General features: G+C 53.3%; 1 protein-coding gene and 2 long non-coding RNA genes across 9 annotated transcripts in view; 1 reads left to right on the top strand and 2 right to left on the bottom strand.

Annotated features, from left to right (window-relative positions):
- The first annotated feature begins 261 nt into the window (after positions 1-261).
- Positions 262-6,718, top strand: LOC138104437 (uncharacterized). 2 transcript variants are annotated; one of them, XR_011148072.1, is made up of 3 exons: positions 262-644; positions 1,497-5,419; positions 6,014-6,718. It is a non-coding gene; the product is annotated as an uncharacterized lncRNA (long non-coding RNA). The 2 variants fall into 2 exon arrangements; XR_011148073.1 differs by lacking the exon at positions 262-644 and adding an exon at positions 1,364-1,382.
- A 3,594-nt stretch (positions 6,719-10,312) lies between these two features.
- Positions 10,313-15,476, bottom strand: LOC138104438 (uncharacterized). The gene is made up of 3 exons (XR_011148074.1): positions 15,147-15,476; positions 12,627-12,753; positions 10,313-10,651 (listed from the first exon to the last, which is right to left on the bottom strand). It is a non-coding gene; the product is annotated as an uncharacterized lncRNA (long non-coding RNA).
- Positions 15,477-17,180: 1,704 nt separating this feature from the next.
- Positions 17,181-21,587, bottom strand: part of LOC138104440 (semaphorin-3D-like) — a 36,349-nt gene continuing 31,942 nt past the window's right edge. For 5 of the 6 annotated variants that reach the window (XR_011148080.1, XR_011148081.1, XR_011148082.1 and 2 more), the window contains one exon: positions 17,181-19,510. Coding sequence is in view for 2 of the 6 variants with exons in the window: in XM_069003731.1 (XP_068859832.1) it covers positions 19,214-19,510 (297 nt within the window). In the remaining 4 variants the exon portion in view is untranslated. The remainder of the gene's footprint in view (positions 19,511-21,587) is intronic. The other variant, XM_069003732.1, reaches the window with a different exon arrangement.

The following is a 21,587-nucleotide window of genomic DNA, read 5'->3' on the forward strand; positions in this document are numbered from 1 at the left end:
GGAGCAGGGTGAGGGGGCAGGGGGGACGCGGGATGGGGGGGGGGAGGAACGGTGGAGGAGGGGGGGGGGGATGGAGGGGTAGGGCAGGGTTGAGGCGTGTAGGGGGAAAGGGAGGGGGGATGGGGGGGGACCGGGCCGGGGGGGAGGGAGGGGAGGGCTAGGGGGGAGAGGGGGGGGGGGGTTGGGGGGGGGGGGTGTAGGGGGTGGGGGAGGGGAGGCAGAGGGGGAAGAACAGAGAGGGTTAGAAGAAGAGAAGCAAACACAAATATAAAGAAAAAGAAATACAGAGACACAGAGATATATAGAGATACAGAACCCGGTCCGGCCGCAACCTCTCCCACCGAGCACCGAGCGCGCAAATGGCGGCGGGGCCGATTCCCGAGGCTTAAATCCTCTCGGCCCCGCCCCGCGCAGCCGCTCTGGGGCCCCGCGCACCTGTGCGGACCCCGCCCTTCACACCTGTGCCGGCCCCGCCCCGCCCCGCCCGCGCCTGTAAATGCCGGCGGATCCGCGCCCGCTCCGCTTTGTGCGCTGGATGCTCATTCTGCTCGTCCCGGGCTGCGGCGGGACCGTCGTTCGGAGCGCTGTGCGGAGCCCGGCCCCGGGGGCTGCTCCCGGCGCTGCGCCGAGCCCGAGGCGCTGAGGTGGGACCGGGAACGGGGTCCGGGGATTCGGGTCCGAGTCCTGTCGGTGTCTGCTGGGGGTCCCGGGCCGAGCCGCTTGTCCCTCGGCGGGCGGGGTGTGGCTCCCGGGCTCGGAGAACTGAGGTGGGATTGGGGATGGCATTAGGGATCGGGATCGCCGCGGCTGGTTAAGAGCCGCTCCGGGATTGGCGCTGGGGCCGAGCCCGGCGCTGCCGCTCCGGCTGCGGCCAGCGCGGGGCTGCGGTCCCGCCGGAGCTCCGGCTACGGTCCCGCCGCGGCCGCGGGGAGCCGGGGCCGTGCCGGGCGGGCGGCGCTTCCCCGGAGCAGGCGCTGGATCGCGCCTGGAAGCGGGCGGGGCACGGGGACCGCCCGTGCTGGCCCCGGCACCCCCAGAGGCCGCCGCTCCCGCAGCGCCGCCCGCCCCGTGGGGCGGAACCGGAGCGGCGGCGCTCCCGGCCCGGGCCCGCCCGCAGCCCCCGCGGGGACGCGCAGCTCCCCCAGCCCCGGCGCTGCCGAGGCCGCCGCACCCCCTGCGCAGAGCAGCGCCCGCCTCCCCCCGCCCCGGGGCCGCTCCCCCGGGGGCCTCCCGCCCGCCGCGCCCCCGCCCAGCGAGCGCGGCTGCAGCGCCGCGGCCGGGAGGAGCCGCTCCCCCGGGCCGGGCGCTGGCGCCGAGTCCGCTGCTGCCGCTTCTGCTCTGACTGCGCCCGCTCTGGGGCCGGGGCTCGGGCCGCTCAGCCGGTACCTGATGCTCTCCTTCCCCCCCCCCCCCACTTTCTCTGCGCCTTGCACTCTCCAGTGCAAAAACCTCTGGCTTTGAAAGTCCAGTGGAAACTGTTTCTTCTTTATTTCCAGAGCACAGCATCTCCTGAGTGGGAATGGATACACAAGGAGCACCAAGTCGAACCCTTATGTGAATGCCTCATCTGGGCCTTGAACCCACACCTGGCCATTCTCAGCACCCTGCTCCAACCAAGCCAATCTCAGCTCCTGCCAATGTCCTGCCTGGCATGGCAATGCCAAGTGCCAGCAAGGTAATTCCTTTACAAATACAGCTCCTTCTTTTATGCTAATGCTGCTTTACACCCCAGCCCCTGCCATGGCTACAGGGCAGAGCTCCATGGCCAGCACCTGATCATGGAACACCACAGGTGATCGCTTGGGGGACAGCACAAAACTCTTCCCATAGCCCTGATTTCCTGCCCTTTCCAGGATTTCCCCAACAGCTGTCAAGGTGCTCATTCCACGTCCCTTTCCAGGGAGAAAGAAGCAAGGCAAGTCCTGAGGGTTCACTTGCTCCATGGCCAAAGTTCTGGAGAGTGTCAGAGCTGCTCCTGCCTGCAGAGGGGCATTTCCCGCAGGTGAGTGTTCACAGGCCAAAATCACAGTGGCGGCTGAGGCAGCTTTTGTGGCCCAGAGCTGCACAGAGCTCTCAGTGACTCCTGCTCATTGCCAGGAGTGTTCCTTGGTGCTCCTTCTGTGTGTCCCAGCTGGCAGGGAACGGGGGGAGGGAGAAGGCCGGCAGCCCCAGGAAGGGAACCAGCAGCTCTTGTGCTTTGGATTTGCAGAGAGGAGCTGTGCCTGCAGTGTCCTGCCTGTGGCACACAGCATGCCAAACACACATCCCGGGAACGGGCACCGGGCTGCCTGGGCAGCGCTGGGATGGACATGGATAAAGGGCGGCCCCTCGGCCAGGGGCTGCTCTGAACAGGCACCCGGAGATGCTTCGGCCCCGACAGACCCCACTGACGCCCCAAAAATACCCCAAGGAACAGCTGGCACCGGGGAATGTCGGCACGGGCTGTTTGCAGAGGGGCTCAGACAGCAATTCCCGCTGCCGACCTCCCACACACCTGCCAGCTATGTCCCAGCCACCCAAAATGCCTTCCCTTCCAGCCTGAGGACATCATCCCTCAGCAGCGTTAAAGCCAAGGCAAGCTTCCCCCACAGCAATGAAATGCCAAGCAATGCCCTCAGAGATGCCTTCAAATGAAAGGTCAGAGGCAGAGAAATCTCTTTGGATTGAGTTGGCAGTTTTTGGGGAACCAGCTGGAACTGCACAACTGATGGAAAGCTTTCACAGGTGGCTCACACTGCAGGTGCCCTGAAGGCAGGGATGTGCATCCCTTTCCTGAGGGAAAAGAACTTCCAGAGGCTCTGCAATGAAATTGCTCCTGCAGGGAGAGAAGTCCTCCCGGGGGCACAGGGGCTGCCTCAGCACGGGCTGGGAGCGCGTCCGGCCAGCGCCTTCTCCTGCTTCCAAATATCACCCGAGCCCGAGCTCGGGGGGTGCAGGCAGCTGAATTCCAGGGAACTCTGTCAGGTGCCCCAGGGACATGGTGGGGGGGGCTGGGGGATGAGGGTTACAAACAGCAAATTCTATGGAACATGAAGTTGTCCTTGCCCTGACCCTGCTGAGCTTCCCTGGAAGCTCTGCTGCTTCCTGACACCTGCTGTTAAATAGGCAGCTCTGCATGGGAATATCCATGCTCCAGGAGGCACTAGGAGGCTATTCCAGTGGCAATTCAGGGCTTTGGGTAGAATTCATGTGAACTAGCAAAGCCTAACCCCAAATCTGGGCACCACACAGGGAACAATCTTTGTGCTGCCCTGGCAGCCAAAGCCCCTGGGCTGGGAAATGTCAGCAGGCAAATGGATAGAATGATTTAAATCCCAGCATCCCCCAAAGGGACAATCCACTCACCTCCCTTTGCTCCCAAAGTGTCCACTCTGTTCCCCACAGGTGCCCTGGGGATGCCAGGGAGGTCCCTTTGCCCACAGTGCCTTTCTCCTGCCCCTCTCCAGCCTGAGGCCTCTTCTCCCTTCCCTGCCAGCTGCTGCCAAGGAAGGAGGACACAGTGAGTCCTGAGTTCACCTCCAAATAGTCCTTCCCTCACCTTGAGATGATCTGAGACTTTACCCCCAAAATGTCCCCATCTGTCTCCTTCTGAGTTCCTCATTTTTTACAAGGAAGCATTCTTTCTCTGCTCTGGAGATTACCACAAGATTTGCCCCCAAAACTTTCCCCACCTGTCCACTACCTCTTTCCTCATTTCCACCTCAATATTCTCATTCTTTACCCTACAGACACTTTCAATTTTTACCCCTCAGAACTTCCCTACCTGGCCATAAAACCTCAGTTTACCCCATCAAGTGCATTCTCTCTGCTACAGATCACCTCAGATTCTACCCCCGACATTTTCTGTACCTCTCCACCACGGAGTACTTCATTTTTACTTCAAAATACTCCTTTTCTACCATGGAGATTCCCTCAAGTTTTACCCCCCAGATTTACCCACCTGTCCACAGCAATTCCCTCAGTTTACCTCAGGATGCTCCTGCTCTCTCCTAGAGATGACCTCACATTTTACCCCCTCAATTTTCCCTACCTGCCCAATTCTGATCACCTCCTTTTTACCTCAAAATAGGAGTTCTTTCTTCTACAGATTAACTAGGATTTTATGACCAAAATGTCTATTTTGTCCCCTGTATACTGACCAGATTGTAAAACCAAAACCACGCAAGTTCTGTCTGTCTTATCCCCAAAATGTTCATTCTGTCCCCTACAAATTAGGTCCGATTTTTTCTCAAAAACACTTACTGTTCCTCCATAATTACCTCAGGGTTTGCCCCCCAAATTCTACCTCCTCTTGACTACTGGTCACCTCATTGCTTCCTCAATATGTTCATTCTCTGCCCTACAGATCTTCCCACGTTTTACACCCCAAATTTCCTTGCCTAGCCCCAGTGACTGCCTCAGTTTATGTCAGTGTGTCATACTCTCCCTAGAGATTACCTCAAGTTTGACCCCCAAAATTTTCCTTAACTGTCCACAACTTATTACCTCATTTTTACCTCAAAATATTCATTCTCAACCTCTAGATTATTTCAAGTTTTACCCCCCCAAAATTCCCCTACCTGTCCACTACTGATTCCCTCTTCTTCCTTCAATATTTATTTACTTTCTACCACATAGCTTCTATCAAGATTTACCACCAAAGTTTTCCATCTACTACTGATGACCTCATTTTTACCTCAACATGTTCTTTCTACAGCTTATTTAATGTTCTTTTTACACAAGTTTCCCTACTTGCCCACAACTGATTCCCTCATGTTACCTCAGTGTGTTCATGCTCTCCCCTAGAGATTAGCTCAGATTTTCCCCACATGCTCAGTACTCATCACCTCATTTTTCCCTCCAAGTGATCATTCTCTGCTCTTGAGATTTTGTCACGCTTTGCCTCCAAAATTTTCCTTATTTGTCTACTCCTCTATGCCTATGCCAAAATATTCATTCTGTCCCCTACAGGTTACATCAAGTTTTACCCCCCAAATTTTCCTTCCTCTACAATATTAACTCTTTTCTGCCCCAAAAATGTGCATTCTCTCTCCTAAACATCACCTCAGCTTTTCCCTCAAAAATGCCACCTCGCTCCCCTCGACATCCCCTCCCATTTTCCTACACAAACAATTCTTGTGTCCCCTCTCAGTCACCCCAGGTTTTCCCAGTGAGGAGCTGCAAGGAATTCAGGCAGGGCCAATGACACCAGGGAACAGCTGTAAATTCAGAGGCAGAGAGAGAAGATCTACCAGGAAAGGGGAAAGGTTCAGAAGACATTTCTGCAATTAATTAATTAATAATTATTTCCAGTTCCCCACTGAGAAGAACACAACCTCACAGCTGTTAAGGCCTGACGGTTCCCTGCAGGGAGAGCTCAGCACACGTGCCCAGAGGCAATCCCAGCATCTGAAAGAAAGAAAGAAAGAAGCAGCAAAAGGTGATTGCTTCTCTTTCCAAGTTATTTCAAGTGCTCACACCCAAACCAACCTTTGCTCTTGATTCTGGCCGGGTGCATGGTGAGCGGTGGGCACAGGTCATGTCATCCATGCTGATGTGAGTGATGCTTTCTGGGGGAAATCAGCTGATTTCCAAAGTTCCCTTCCTGCCCCGTGCCTGATGTGCACAGGAGAAAACCCCTTCCCTGAAGGGACTTGTGCTCCCTCTAATCCCATTTGCCCAGTCTGTTCCATGGGGATATTGCCAGCCTGGGGCAGCAGAGGCACCCGCAGCTCTCAGCACTCTCTGCTCCAAGCACAGCTCTGGGCTCCTTTGCAGACTGCCTCTGCCGTGGGGTTTTCTCCAGGAGAAGCCAAGGAATTGCTCATGGAAGGGTGGAGATTAAGTTAGCCCAAAGGGAAGCAAAGAATAAGTACTCCAGGAAGAGCCCTTGGGAGCTGCTGGGCTGAGGTGGGAAGGGGACATTCCTTGCCTGCAGGGCCAATACACAACAACCTCCAACCCAAAGCACAGACTGGCAGGTGGGGTCTGACAGCACCACTCTGACAAACCTCCTTGTCATTCTTCCCTGCAGTGACTTTTGCAATCAAACTCTGAAGCTGACAAGCCCAGCAGCTCTGTCCATCCACTCTGGAAGGAAAGGATACTCCAGGGATGAGGCCCATTCCCAGCAAACGCTCCCAACACAGCCCGGAGGCACCGCTGGAGCTCGGGTGTGGGGCTGGGAAGGGCTGCCAGGAGCACGCAGCCCCCAGGTGGGGTGGCAGCGGCAGCAGCAAATTCCCACAGGCTGATGGCACAACAGAGAGACAAAGGCCAGCAGTGTCCACGGGAGGTGCAGGGTTAATTCTGCTCCCTGCCCTGCCCCATCCCTGCAGGAAAGCTCCAGGGGGGAGAGAAACTCTCAGGGTGCCCAAAATGCAGCATCTGTCACCCTGATCCCGCTTCAACTCAGAGTGTGGGGCCAAGCTCCCCCCACAGGTAAACACTGAGCTGACCTGCTCAGGCTCAAACACAGCCCCAGTTCTCACCTCCAGCCTGCTCCTGGGGCTGCTGCCACATTCCTGACAAGGTGCCAAAGGCCCCTTTGGACAGGGCTCTCTCTGTCTCAGGTGCTGGGCACTGCAGGGACCAGGGCAGCCCCCTCTGGGGACAACTGGGGATTCATCCCACACCACGGGCAGGACCAGGGGCCCTCCAGTACAGGCTGGTGGGGCCAGAGCTCCTTGGGTTTGGCTGCTCAAACACCAAAGCTTTTGGCAAAGATGGGACAAGTTAAGTGGGTTTTCCTGTCCTGAGAGAGAGAGGAAATTGTTAAAATTAAGCATGGAAATTAAGTTCACTGTGGAAGTCAAAGGCTCCTGGCTTTCCCACTCCTGTTCTGATTGCTCACTAGAGGGCTTTATCCATAAAAAAATGAGAGGTGGCACCAAATAAAAGAACTCTTTTTCAACATTTTTCCCCTACTTTCTTTCACACATAAAAAGGATGTCCATTTTTACATAGTGCATTCTTTGCCTAATTTTAACAGAACTGTTTTCCTTCCAGGCCCCACTTGTGGGTTCTTCACTCCTTTGCCATCGGACTTTGGACAAAGGAAGAGAAGGATCGGCTCCACACGGGTGTCATCCAACGGGGAACACCCCCTGTACCAGCCCCAGCCTTCTCCAAGCACGCTGCCTCACTTTCCCCATTCTGGATGCTGGCTCCAATCCAGTCTGAGTTCTCCCCTGTTTTCCATGTCTAAGGACAGGAACTTGTCCTGGTCAGGGTGTAAGGCCTTAAACTGCACATTGATCTGGGGGGCTGTGACTGGGATTCCAGCAGGGAATTCACTGTTTTACAAATAAAAATTATTCCAGGGAGCTGCTGCTTCACCACACAGTGTCAGCAAAAGAGAGAAAACACTAAAGGTGTATCCAAAAACAAGGATGAAATGATTCCTCCTGCTTTTAGTGGGATCAGGGCTTATGCTGCCCTGGAATGACAAAGAACTTCTCCCTCAGCCCCCCAGAGAGCCCTTGAAAAGCCAAAGTGCAGCAGGGAAGGAAGGAAGGAAAGGCACCTGCTGGGGCAGCACAGGTCCAGCTGCTCATGGGGACTGGGAATGAGTGCGGAGCCAAAAGCACCTTCCCAGGCTGGAGGGGCTTGCCTAAAGCACCACCTCTGGGAAGCAAAGGGCTATGGAAGAAATGGAGTGGGAATTTACAATAATAATCATCATGTATCGGGAAAGAGCAACAACAGAAGCAACAATCATTCCAAGGGAGCAGGAGGGATGCGGAGCTTGAAACGAGGTTTGAGTGAGGCAGCAGCTCCTGGGAGTTCTAACCCACAGCTCCAGCTCTGCGATTCCAGGAGCACTGCAAGCTCCTACTGCCCCGTCCCCGGCTTTGCCTCCTGCCAGTACTCGGCACCTCGGGCACGGTTGGGTGCGAGTGCTCCAGTGCTGCTGCCCCGAGGGAGTGGGAAAATGGCCATTAAACCACTTCCCACTGGGCTGGCTCCGAGCTCGGGCTGGGGAAAACATTTGGCACCCCTGGCATTTCAATGAAATCAGTTTCCATCACTTTGAAGAGGCACTGAATAAACCCAGGGCACATAAGTAAACCTCTCCCCATAAGGACAGCCCCAGGGAATACACAATTATTCCTATGCCTGGCCAAACAAACCAGCAGCCAGGTTTTGGGAAGAGACTCCAGACTCTTACCTCCTTCCCTGGCTGTAAAACACTTGCAGAGGCTTTGGAGTTCATACAAGCTTGTCAGGATTTGGATACTTCATGTAAATTCCATTCAGATACTGGAATGGAAGTGTCCTAAAGGCACCTCCACTCAGACTTTAATTTTAAGTCCTCTACCACCAAAGAATTTAGATGTTCTTTTCTTAGGAACACCCCACCTCTGCTTCTTTAGGTGTCTCCACGTGGGACATAAATTAAATGTGGACAAATTTTAGAATGCAGCTTCCAAGTCAAGTTACCTGCTAGGAAATTACTTCAGCTCTCTGGTACCTTGGGCTGTTTTAAACACAGCCTGGCCCTTCATGGCTGAGGCTCTGAGCTACACAACTTGTGAGTGGGCAAGTAGCAGCAGCTGAGGTCTCATCCCAGCTGTACACAAAAACAGGGAGTGGGGGCTGCACTTGGATACGTGCAGGCAGGGTTGGGCCCCTTCTGAAAGCTTCAATCCCTGTTTTGCAGAGATTCAATCAGGGATAATGACATTTTCACAAAGCTCTCTTAAGGCACGTGAAAACCCGAGTAAGAAAATGGAATCAAACCCTTTGTTCCACTGGCCTCACGCCCCAAATTCCAACGGGACAGACAAGTCCCTCTCCTCGGGAGGCAACGTCTCCTACCTGGACCTGTGCCTTCCGCAGCCTTTGGTGGCCGCTGTCTCCATCCTCCCACACCTCCTCATCTTCCTCCTCAGCAGGCCTGGCTTCCTCATCCTGCAGAGCAAGCACAGGGACAGTCACCAACCTGCTCATCCCAAACCTGGCCAGCAGGGATGGACTGCTGGGACCCCCTGGACGGTCACCCCTCTGCTGGGCACCATCCCTGCTCTGCAGTCCATTCCCGTTCCTGGCCTGGCATCTCCTTTGAACGGGATGTTAAACCACAACCACTTGCTCGGCTGGGTTTTGGGACATCAGAGACTCCCCCAAGGCAGTGGACAAAGCTCCTGTTCCCACACCCTCTGCCTCCCAAAGCCCTGCTAGGGCCAGGCAGAGCAAAGGAAACCCCTCACTTCCTGCTGGAAATTTCCTCTTGTGCTCGGAAACCCAGGGAAATCGTGGTTGCCCCATCCCTGGAAGTGTTTGAGGCCAGGCTGGCCGGGGCTTGGAGCACCCTGTGGATGGAATGAGGTGATCCTTAAGGTCCCTTCCCACCCAAACTATTCTGCCATTCCAGGATGATTCTGTGATCTCTCCCTGCATTTATTTTGCATCGCTTCCTCTCTAATTTGAATTCCCAAATCAAAATGAGTTTTTAAAGAAATCATTTAAAATTATCCCAGGAATAAAAAGGGGTGCATCAAACATACAAGAATCATTCCTACCTCCATCAAATCATTATTAATTGGAAGCCTCTTTCCTCATCTCTGTCCTTAGTTTTCCTTTCCTAGGAAACCTTGTGATCCCACAGTTTCTCCAAGAGATTTACTGGGATTGCAGAAAGCTTTGCTCTGTCAGGGAGGCAGGGGGGTTGACAACACTTGTTCCTCTGCATCTTTATCCTTTAACCAGCTTTCCCCCAGAATGGTGCTGCAAGAGAAGTTCAGAATTACTAGAAATGGATCAGGTTCACCTTTTGTCCTCACTCTTTTCCAACTACTTCCAAATTCTTGGAATTATCCTCAAATGAGGCCTAGCAAGCTACTGTGAAAACATCGATCAGAGGAACATCCTGAAAAGAGAAAACCACATCCAGCAGCAGCCAAAACAATCCCATTGCTATTCTTACCTGGTCTCCAGGTGCTCCTGCCAGAGCTCCCAACACCCATTGCCATTCCATGAGGGTGAGGAGGCAGTTTTGGATGTGTTCTTTGCCATGGGATGGGAAAACAGAGCCCAGAGGGTCTTTGTGTCCCTTCCAAGCCACCCCATGATTCCATGATACCATCAGCACCTATACCAATTCCATTCTGGAAAGCCCAATTCCATTCCTCCCATCAACTCAGAATTTCTCCCTTCCTCTCTCTGCTCCACATCAGGCATGTGTTGCCACGTGCCACAGGCATGGGATGCCTCAGCATTGCCTGGGAATGCCACTCAAGGCTGCCCTTGTGGCCTCAGCGCTCCAAAATGCCCAGCTGGCTCCCGTTCCAGCTGGGAATGTCCCAAACAGCAGTGTGGGCTGTGCCCTCTGCCATCCCACCATTGGGGCAGCTCCCATAGAATGTGACTGACTTACTGGGTTTGCAATTCCTGGCTTAAAAGTCAGGTGGTGGAATATCCTCTCCTGGGAATATCCAGAAGACCAGAAGGCTCCCTGGAAGCCACAGGTCAGGGACAGAGTCAGATGAACGATCCTGAACTGGTTTTCAGGGGATGCATCCCCAGCCTGTGGCTGCAAAAACTCCAGAGCTGTTCCTTCCCCTTGGGACAGCCAGGGAAAACATCCCCAGCATGGATTTCTGACAGGAAAAACCTCACTGCTCCAGGCTACTTGGCTCCTCCCAAATCCAGGCCAGCACTCCAACAGGCTCTAAGGACAAAACAACAGGAAAGACCATCTCAGGGCACACGCCACAAGCTGGGCATCACATTCCTCACTGGAACTGGGCTGTTCCCACATCCCTGTGACAGTTGGGAGCATCTCCCGTTCCTCGCTCTTCCATTCAGGACAAAGAGACAACAGAGCTGTCAAACAGCCAGTGTGTAACCCCAACAATCCAGGGAAAACCACCTTGCTCTGGGGAGAAACATCATGCCCAGTTATGGAAAAAACCAAAGAGCGGTACTGGGAACACTCCCAGGCATGGAGGCTCCCAGCTCCGGAAATGCAGCTCACAGGCTTCTTCCCATGGGAACCCCAGTATTGCCCGGGATTGGGCTCAGGGAAAAAGTCCTGCCCATTCCACCACTCTGGCACAGACATCCCAGGAAGGTGTCCCTGACCATGGCAAGGGGCTGAACAGGATGGTCTGTAAGGTTCTTCCCAGCACAGACCACTCCAGGAGTTTAAGGTGGATTCGAGCAGCTCCTGAGGACATGAACACCACCCACACCTCCCACCTGGCTCAGCCCAGAGTCCATCCAGCACTCACAGAGAGCTGCTGGGAGCTGAAATTCTCCCTGCTCCCCCTGCCTGGGAAACCCTGCCTCTAGCTCCTGGGAAAGAGGAGCTGCATCCTGCTGGGTGCTCCCGGCTCTGGGCAGCTGCCGCCTTCAGGCGGGGGGATGGCTCGGGCAGCTCCGGTGACTGTTCCACCTCGATGATTTTGTGTTTTCCTGCATTTCCCTGGGCTGGAGGGGAGCAGGGGGTGCGGTGGGAGTGCGGGAAGGCAGCGGCAGGGAGGGCAAGGAGTGCGGCCGGGCACCGCACAGCGCAGGGGGGCTTCTGCTGGGAGTGGAGGGGCGCGACCCGGACGGAGACGTCCCCGCCGCTGCCGGCCACTGCCCATGGGGCTCCTGCCTGCCCCCGGCGCCACTGACCCCACACCCCGTGTCCCCACACTGGGAACCACCATGGAAAATCATGCTGAAACCTCTAATCCTGAGCCTGAGCCTTGACCTTTTACCCCCCCTGACCTTTGACCCCTCGACCCATTCCTTGACAACTTGACCTTTGATCCCTGACCCCTGACCATCCACCTTTACACCTTGAGCCCTGCCCTTTGACCCCCCCCAACCTGAGCCCTTTGACCCTTGCCTTTTGACCCATGACACCTGACCCCAGGACCTTTGACCCCCCTGAGCCCTGTGACCTTTGCCCCAACCTTCTACATGTGACCTCTGTGCTTTGACATTGACCACCTTGACCTTCGACCCCTGGACTTTCACCTTTGATTCCCTGACCCCCCAACCTATGCCCTGACTTTTGTCCCTTTATCCCCTAACCTTTAACCCCCTCTACTTTATACCCCTCACTGCTATTGCTGCCTGGAACCCCTCACTCCTGCTCTACACGCCCCAGCCCTCAACCCGTACCTGTCACTCTCCAGCCTGCAGCTGTCATCCCTAACTTTTTGGTGTGGGGCTTGTCCTCCTCTGAGGGTTCCAGGGTTATCCCAGCACCAGGGTTACTGAGCTCTGCTGCAGTGAGGGTTCCAGGGTTGCTGCACTGTGCTGCTGGTGGGGGGAAAATGGTGCTGTCAGGGGTGGTATGAGGGCTGGTGCACCTTTTCCCTGTATTCCTAACCTCCACTGGGTACTCTCCACCCTGTTAGGGAGGCTGTTTGTTTGGCTGCACCCAAACCTTGGCGATGAACATCACCTCGCAGACAGGACGGGACCAAGGAAAAACAAAACCCAGATGGGGGAAAAAAAACCTCACAGCTGGCTGTTTTCTTATTATAAAGTTAAAAATCAGTTGAAAAAACTGGAAGGCAAAAATCCCACACACAAGGTTAGAACCAGTCACACACGCTCTCACAGACTGACACACGCAGACACAGACAGACACACACTCTCACAGACAGACACCCTTCTTCAGCTTACACACTGACTGCAGCCCTTACTCACAACACTCCACCGATGAAGACGCTTCAACACATCTTCCAACTGCTGCTCCCTGACGTGGAAGGGTAGATTCTGGGAAAAGCGGTAGCATCGGTGACTGCAGGGATCAGAATCGGCCTCGGGGACCTGCAAGACAACATGAGACAGTCTACAAGTAGCTGACAGCTCGGAGTTATCCCCATACACCAGGCCCATAAGTTTTCTACACAAAACCCCACAGCCAAGAGATGAACCACAAAGTTTTACAACTGTTCGACCCAGCCACGACTCTACGTGCCAGGGCAGGGCAGCTCCAAGTGTAAGCACACCAAATAGAAGCAAAGATGACACGAGGACTTGAGATAACTCTCCAGAAGATAAATTCTAGACCCGATATGCTTTGAGGCAATGGAACCTATGGAACTACCACAGTGAGGAGGGTCTAATACGCTTCATAGAGAAGTCCATGGCCCATGAAAGAAAAGATACTACCAAAAGTGAGAAGGAAGATGGAGGAGAACATCTTGTGTACTTCTCCTGGTCTCCAAAAGCAAAACTGTAAAGATGCCGGAATGAGCCCGATCTGGGAAAGCACGCGAGCAGAGACCCCCGCTGCCGCTACGGCCCAGAGCGAGGCCCATAAAGCACCGAGATGTAACAAAGGCCTGTGACACAGGAGAGGATGGACACAAACTACAGAACACAGACACCCATGACATAGCACAGACACGAGCTGAAACTGCCCAGCAACGGGCACAAGATTGCTAGTGGTGCCATGAGGATTTTTGCCTTTTCTTTTATACCCCTGTTGTACCTTTTTACAAATTCTGTATTCCTAGTGCTTTTTGCCTACATTCTTGGACTTGTTTGTCAAGCTGAGAGACTCAACATTTTAGAAGCTTCGTAGCTAGGGATCAGTGTGCCCCAGACCCCACGGTCCTCTCCAGAACACATTCTGTAAACCAAGATAGAACCATCCAGGGGAAGGTTCCTTGGGGAGGGGGGCTCACTTGAGCCTCTCATTGGGGAATCTTTGATAGATATGCTAATTAGTAACACCTATAATGTTACACCTAATGTTGGGGGAGAGGGGGGGACACAGAGACTCGGCGGGGTGCATCTCGATGCATATGACCTGGACGTGTGCACCTAAGGATCCTTAAAATAAATACCAAGGTAAAATCCCTTTTCCCCTTCGAACCGTGTATGACTCTTGATTTTAAGGCCAGGAAAAGGCATCATTTAATCACGTTTCCCTCATTAGAGGAGACAATTAAATGACCACTCAGGTGCACAACCACTCCTGCAGAGCACTTCACTAGACCCCGTTTTGCAATAACTCCCCCAGGCTGCAAAGCCCCGTTTGCCAGGGACCTGAGAGAAGAATTCGGTAGTTTTAAAGGAATGTCAGCAACTAGGAATACACCTGAGAGGAGTTCAGTAGCTGGGAGGGAGCCCAGGTGACAAATAAACACACAGGCCCCAGCAGAACCAGCTCGTTCCAAAGAGTGGCACTGAGGAAGGGCCTGGGCAGTCCCACAGGGGCAGGTGGGTGCCTGGCTGCCAGCACTGGGAACGTGGGAATGCTTCAAAGCACCGGCACTCCTGAGAAAATGACCAAACAAGGCCGTCATAAGGCAAGAGATGAGCCGGGGGGACAGTGGGTCCCACACCTGCCCCTTTTCCCTTTCCACTGTACAGCATCTGCCCAGGCTGTGAGCGAGCTTTGGGCAGAAGCACTCAGTTCTCCCCCAGAATCCAGTGAACCACTTGCTCATCTCCAGAAGAGAATCACAGGCACAGCACTGAATGCACCGATACCCGGCTTACACCTCTCAACACTTTCTCGCTTTGGTTTGTTCATTGAAAAATGGCAAAAAAGGAAAAAAGTCAGCCCAGAGCCCAGGAACGTTAAGCGACTGCTCTTTTACAAAGTCCAACACAACCCCCCCCAAGGATGAGGCTTTACGTAAGAGCCACCCACTCAGTCCGGACGGGATTGTGTCCGGACCCGCGACTCTTCCCTCGCTGACCTTCGGCAGCAGCCGGCGGAAGCCAATTCCCCGAGCACGGCAGCCCCGCGGAGCCGCCCAGAGCCGCCGGCCGCCCCCAGAGCCCCGCAGCCCGTGCCGGTGCTGGCCCGCTCCATCCCGGAGCGGCTCCGGCCGCAAACCGGGAGAGCAAAGGGGAAGGAACAAAGCCCTGACAAAGCCAATGAGCGGAACACCATTCAACCCATCAGCGGGGAGGGCAGCGCAGCGGCCCCGCCGGCCCCGAGCCCGCCCCGAGTCCCCGTTCCAGGGAATGCCCCGGGTTGCGCTGCCCGGGGAGGGACCCCCGCCCTCCCGGGGTGTCCCCCACAGCGGGGCGCGAGCGCGGGGAAAGCCGCGGGTCCCGGCGGGAGCTGCGCCTGGAGCGGCCGATGCCGCCCTCGGGCCCGCCGGTGCCGCCCAGGGGGTGCCGGGAGTGCCCGGGGCGGGGACGGCGCGGCCCCGGCGCTGCCCCGGTGCCGGCGGGAGGCCAGGCCCGGCCGCGCTCACCTGCGCTGGTCGCTCCGCTGGGCCCGCACCATCTCTTGGCTGCCGCCACCGGCGAACGACGGAGGAGCCGCGGAGCCGCCGGCGAGTCACGGAGCGCCGGGGGGGGCGCGGGGCGGGCCCGGCGGAGGGAGGGGGGGGCGGCTGCCAAGCGGGCGGCCGATCCGGAAAGGTCCCGGCGGTCCATGGCGGGCTGGCGGCTCGCAGGGCTCGGGCAGGGCCGCGGCTGCGCTGGGCCCGATCCCGGCCCGGTCCCGCCTGGCGCTTCCCGGCGGCTCCCGCGCCGCCGCCGCCGCCCCGATCACGTGACGCGCGGGGAACCACGTGACCCCGGCGGAGCGCGCGCGCAGGGGGCGTGGCGTGGGTCAGGCCCCCCCTCCCCGCGGGGCGGTGGGAGAGTCACGTGGCGCAGCGCGCGCGGAGCGACACGGGGAACAGCGGGGCAGACCGGGAAACACCGGGACACCCCGGGACAGACCGGGACGCACCGGGACACACAGGGACACACCGGACACCCCGGGACAGGCCGGCAGAGGAGCAGCTTCGGGGTGACCCAGCGGGGGCCGCCCAGTGCCTGAAGGGGCCGCAGGAAAAGATAGAGAAAGGATTTCCAAGGGACGGAGGGACAGGACACAGGGAATGGCTTCCCAGTGCCAGAGGGCAGCGATGGATGGGAGATTGGGAATTGGGAATTCCTGGCTGGGAGGTGGGGGAGACCCCAGCAGAGTTCGCCCAGAGCAGCTGTGGCTGCCCCTGGATCCCTGGCAGTGCTCAGGGCCAGGCTGGACATTGGGGCTGGAGCAGCCTGGGACAGTGGGAAGTGTCCCTGCCCGTGGCAGCGGTGGCACTGGATGAGCTTTAAGGTCCTTCCAAGCCCAAATCGTTCTGTGAGTCTTAGAGCCCTGAAATTCTCATGACAGAGGTGGAACTGCAAGAGCTTAAGGTCGCTTCCCAAAAAAACCCCATTGCACGACTCTGCAGCTTCTGGAGCCCTCGGTCCATTGAAATGCAGTTTCAGAGGAGCTCCGAGGAAATGGTGCTTTGGGGAGAGCAGAGCGGCTGGAACAGAGGAACAGGAACAGTCTCCTGGAGCGAGCCCTTGTGTCTCAGAGAGCGGGATCGGCTCGTTCCTAACGCACCTGGTGACTCCCAGAGCGGAGGATGGAAACGCAGCCCTGGTCCGAAAGAAACCCTGCCCGGGAGCGCGGGCTGGGATTGGGAGCCGGCAGAGGGAGCTCGGTGTTAAAGAGGCTCTTTTGGCTGTAAAGGTGCGCCTTTGTCTCTCTGCGAAGCACCCGGCCGTAGCGGCGTTTTTGCTGCTGTCTCCTGATTTTATTAAACTTTCATTAAACTGTCCCTTTTCTTCAACTTTCCTTCAAATTCTACAAAGAGTGAAGCTCGTTTTTCACGGCCGCGCGGTTGGAGCGGCACCAGCGCTGATCCCTCCGCGGGCAGGATCGCATCACAAATAGTCCCTCCTGGCGGATCACTCCGCGTGGGGCCGCATCACCGGTGATCCCTCCGCGGGCAGGACCGCATCACAAATAGTCCCTCCTGGCGGATCACTCCGCGGGCGGGCGCCATCACCGCTAATACGAGTATTTATAAATTCAAAAGAACTCGTTAACGCAGAAGAAAGCAAGTACGCTTCATGCTGGGTGGGAAACATAGGGTCTAAGGGATAAGAATTTTAAAGCTGTCAGAGACCCAAGGAAAGGCGCAAAGGGGAAACAAGAAAGAGAAGGGCTGGGACCCCTGGAAGCATCGCCCCCTCCATTGCCGCCTGCCCCCCCCAAGCCCAGGCTCCTGTGGCGCCGCTCGCAGCTGCAGCGCCGCTCCTGAGCCCGAGGTCCCGCCTGTCCCGGCCCTCAGGCAGCGCCCGCGGCTCCACCGCTTGTCCCAGCGGGGCGGCTCCGCCGGTAGCCCCGGTGTTCCCGCCGCCCCCTCCAGCCCCTGCGGGCCCAGCGGTAGCCCAGCCCCCCCTTACGTTGTCCCTGTGCCCGTCCCTAGCCCAGGGTTTTAAAAATCCTCAGGATATTAACTGTGAATTTACGTTTTGTATTAAGAAGACTAAACATCATGGAAACAGCTGAATTTAGGACAAACAATAGGCCAATAAATACAATACTAGTGCTTTAAAATAATTAAATAACCATTTGTTCTTGCATCTATGTTGCTTCCAAATACTGGCAGAATTCCTTCAAATAAACAAACTGCTAGTTTTTTTGTTTTGTTTTGAATTTTTAAAGATTGCATTTTGGCAGTCATTCGGGCAAATCTGGACATTTGTTCCATTCGTCTGAAGTGAAAAAAAGCGATACATCTATCACATTGCACTTTCTCTCTTAGGAAGCCAAAACTAGGGCCCTCCAGGGAACAAGAAGTTTAATTACAAACTATCACTGTACAACAAGACAGATTATTGGGCAATAGTGCGTTCTGAAAGGTATTTGTCATAATGAGGAATGGGCAGGGTAATTGGTGTTTGCCAACTGACAGGCACTCGGTGATCGATGCATCTGAAGGGCCAACAGAAATTCTCCATCCTTGCTTAGGCTCTGCTGACAAGGCACTTTCAGCACTTCTCTCAGTGTTTGGTATCTCTCATTCCAAGTTCCTGCTACGTCCTGAACAGTTTTGGTGAGTGGTAATTTGTAATAGAGGATGGATGATCAGCAGGTGATTCTTCAGTCAAAAGGACTAGTTTTTCCAATTTATCTGTGGGATTTACTTGAAGTGATATGTCATGTAGTACTCAGATGACCTATTTCTACAAAGAATGAAAATTACTCAGCTGCATTAACTTACATATATGAGTGAAAATACAGTTAGATATTACTTAGCTCATAAATGTATAACTGAATAAAAAGTGTTCTCTGAAGGATACAAGTAATCTTTACTGCCATTTGGCGGTAGACAGAGAGAAGTGACACACCAAGGTTACTCTGCTCATCAGTGGCAGAGATGGGAAATGATCTCACCTGAGCTCCAGGGCAGCATCTTATGCATGAACTGTACTGCTCTCCTCGTTCATTTGGGAATAAGGTTAGCATCCAAAGATAGAGCAGAAACACATTCTCTGGTCAGGCCTGTAACTCTTTACAGTGCTCCTTGTACATTATTGTGAAGCACTTGACACCAGGCACAATCAAAAAAGGGATACTAGAATACCCTGACCCTTAATTTTATCTAGAGCAAAAAATTGTTACGTAGCAAAGTTCATGTCTTAGGTAGCTAAAGGAGAGCAGCTTCTTCATTTCACAAGATTTAATAGAACAGTCAAAGCACTAGAATGCTACTGAAATTAGGAAATGCTGCAATAAATCACAGAGTTCTACTGCTTGCATTAAAAAAAAAAAAAAGTTAAAGTTTCTGGATTCCCATTTTAAAAATAGACTTCACAGTCATTAAAGAGTACTAGGGGTCTCTGAGAAGAATAAGCACAGGCTTTAATCTATTGTTTTTAATAAAGGAAGTCCTGCCCCATCTGTAGGGTCAGAATCACAAATCATCTATCTTATTATCTGAGAATAAAGACTGAACATTAGTCATATTCTTTTTATAACACAGAGTGACCGATACTTCAAAGCATTGTCATCACTGCTCTCTGGCTGTAAATGAAAACGTCATGGTGCTTCACTCTCATCTTGTATTCATATGCTTGACAGACAAGTTAAATGAGAATTGTCCAAAGCTATGAACCAAACCATGACAGAAGTAGCTCTTAGAGTGGTTTTAAATCACTCAAGCTGACATTCCTCGGCCCCAAATGTCAGACCACACAGTGCTGCGATGCACGCAGCAGGCAGAGCGCACTGTCCTGTTCCTCGGCTCCCAGCTTCAGAAGTGGCTACTCGAGTAAATAGAAACCTCAGAAACGTAGTTATGGAAATAGTGCATGTCAGCAGACTTCAAAGGGCAGAACATATTGATAATTGCAGAAAGAGGCCCAAAAGGGCTTCAATCACTCCCTGTCCCTGCAGGTTTTTTTGTTGTCCTCTTAAAGGAGCAATGACTGGGTGAGGATGAAACTGCCTTCCTGCCCAGCTGACAGAGGCTTTACAGGCATTCTAATGCTTCTGTTTGCACGGCTGCCCTTCCAGCTCTGTGCTGTCTGCAGCCTGAAGGCTTCCCCAGCTCTGAGAGCACAGACCAGCACTGGAAACACGACCAGCGCCAGAGGAGCTCCAGCGGTGACATCTGCTGAGCCCCCGGGCTCGCATCCTGAGCCATCGCAGGTCCGAGGGAAGCACCCGGCTCTGGTGGCTCCTTACCTGCCAGCACTGAAGCAAACGGCTGCTGGGGATCGAACGGCATTTCAACCTGCCAGACTCCAGGTTCTGGGTATCCAAACGGAATACCATTTCCTGAGAATAAACACAAATTCATTATCCTGGTGTGGCTACAGAGAAAAACTCACTTAGACAGCCTGTTCTGCTAATGTACAAAGTAAAGATGTGTTAGATCGTGCAGCTGTCATCGCAGCATTGATGTTTACAGTCTGTGTCTGTTTTACATCTGTATATTTTCATTCAGTGTTTTACTGTATCCTGGTCACTCTATAGGGAAACACAAATCTTAAAAAAATACAATTATTTTCAAAAAAAAGGAGATGCATTGTTCATTTCTACTCCAGTGAAAAGCTGGATTGTACTTAAAAGGCATTGGCTTCTATTTGGGAAAGTGCTGATAGACTGTGTTGCAACAGGAGACCCTGAAGGGATTCTGGCTGACTCAGAAATTTCTCCAGGGACTGCTGAATAATGTTCACAGCAGACACAGTTCAGACTCTTTTAAAATGAAAGAGCATATGCTCTCTCTTATTATTTTTAACAAGGCTAACGATACAAGAGATATCAGAATAGATTTTTCCTTGTCGTTTCCAAATACCGTGTGATTAATTCCTGGGCCACAGAACAAGGGCATAGAGGAAGATAAAGAAAATAAATTATTTAAAAATTATTCCCTATGTTTTCAGTGGGTAATCAACAAGTCGATTCCTGTAAGCATCCATTTGAAGCTTTCTTATAGTTCAGAATTGCCAACAAGGGCTCTTTTACTTGCCCCTTTCAGTGGTTTCCTGAAAGCACACTTAAGCTGAAATCCACTGTGAGTCCTGCTGAAGGCAAATTGATAGCTCAGAGGAGTAAAGTGAACTCTCTGCAGGTATAGAGACTTGATCTTCAGAATTGTCCTGCCATTAAGAGAAGGGAGATTGCCTAGAGAATGGCTTTTAACATATTTTCATTCACCATGCTTTCCTATCTACTGTGATACTTAAAATCCCTCTAGTACTCAAAAACCCATTCAATGTGGATTTAATGTCTATTGTAGAGAAAAAACTTTAGAAGCTAGTTTAAAAAAAAAATCAAAACACCTCCATGGTTTAAACGATTAAAAATAGGTGAAGTGATTTTAATTATTTGTTTCCATACCTCTGACTTGCAAGACGCCTGGAGAGTACAAATGACAAGCAAGTATGTCCAAAGATGGCCACATAGGATTAGACTTCACAACACATTAATTCAATTCATCCTTAATGGACATCAGATTATAAATGACCAAACCTTTCTATGTTATTGAGGTGCCTCCTAAACTCTCTAGGCTCAGAAGACAAAAGCCCAGGATATTGAATAATTAAGCTCCTTAAGAGAAAAGAAAAATCAATTCCAATCCGTGAACATAAATTCAATTTCCTCCAGCCGTCCTAGCTCATACAAAGCAGAATTCAACCAGCAAAAAACTCGTTACCTTCCCAAACCTGTGGAATATCCAGCAAACCAAATTCTCAGGCTCCTACAGTGAGCAGAGCAAGGACAGAACTAAACTGATTTTTTTTCTTTTTTCTTACAATGCTACGCTGGTGTCCAATTGTCCTTAGTTCTAGGATGTGCAACCCTGAGCTGCTCAGGGAACCCTTGCCTTATCACATGCGAAGAGGCTGTCTGCAAGCCCAGCAATACTCAGGGGACCAAGGGAGTTACAGATCAACATCAAGTATTTCAGGCTTCACCCCGACAAACTAATGGACACTACCAAGCATTCACACAGAATTAACCTCCTGCTTTCACTTCGGGCAAAGCTTTCAAAGAAAAGAGCATCCCTTGGAGAGCTGTGGCTAACAGCACCAACCGGGCCAAGCCTCTTCTTCACCAGCCAAGAGAAGTTTTGGCAGCGACTCGAGCAATAACAAGACAAGGACTTTAATCCCCTTTAATTGTGTGATTCTGTTGGGGATTTGTGCTGCTTCAAAAGCAGTGTCTGCTGTGGTTTTGAGTCACCTGATCCACACTGTTTTCCTCTCTGTTTTCACAGCTCTGGCATTGGCCAGGAGAGCACTGTGCAGATCCACGAGCAGCTTTCAAAGGTCAGCAGAGCACTGCCTGGTTTCACAGCCTCCGTGAGGCTATCTCAGGGCCTGGCTCTCCCAAGCATCCCACAGCT

The sequence above is a fragment of the Aphelocoma coerulescens genome, chromosome 1A (genome assembly GCF_041296385.1).
Source record: "Aphelocoma coerulescens isolate FSJ_1873_10779 chromosome 1A, UR_Acoe_1.0, whole genome shotgun sequence".
Classification (NCBI taxonomy): domain Eukaryota; kingdom Metazoa; phylum Chordata; class Aves; order Passeriformes; family Corvidae; genus Aphelocoma; species Aphelocoma coerulescens.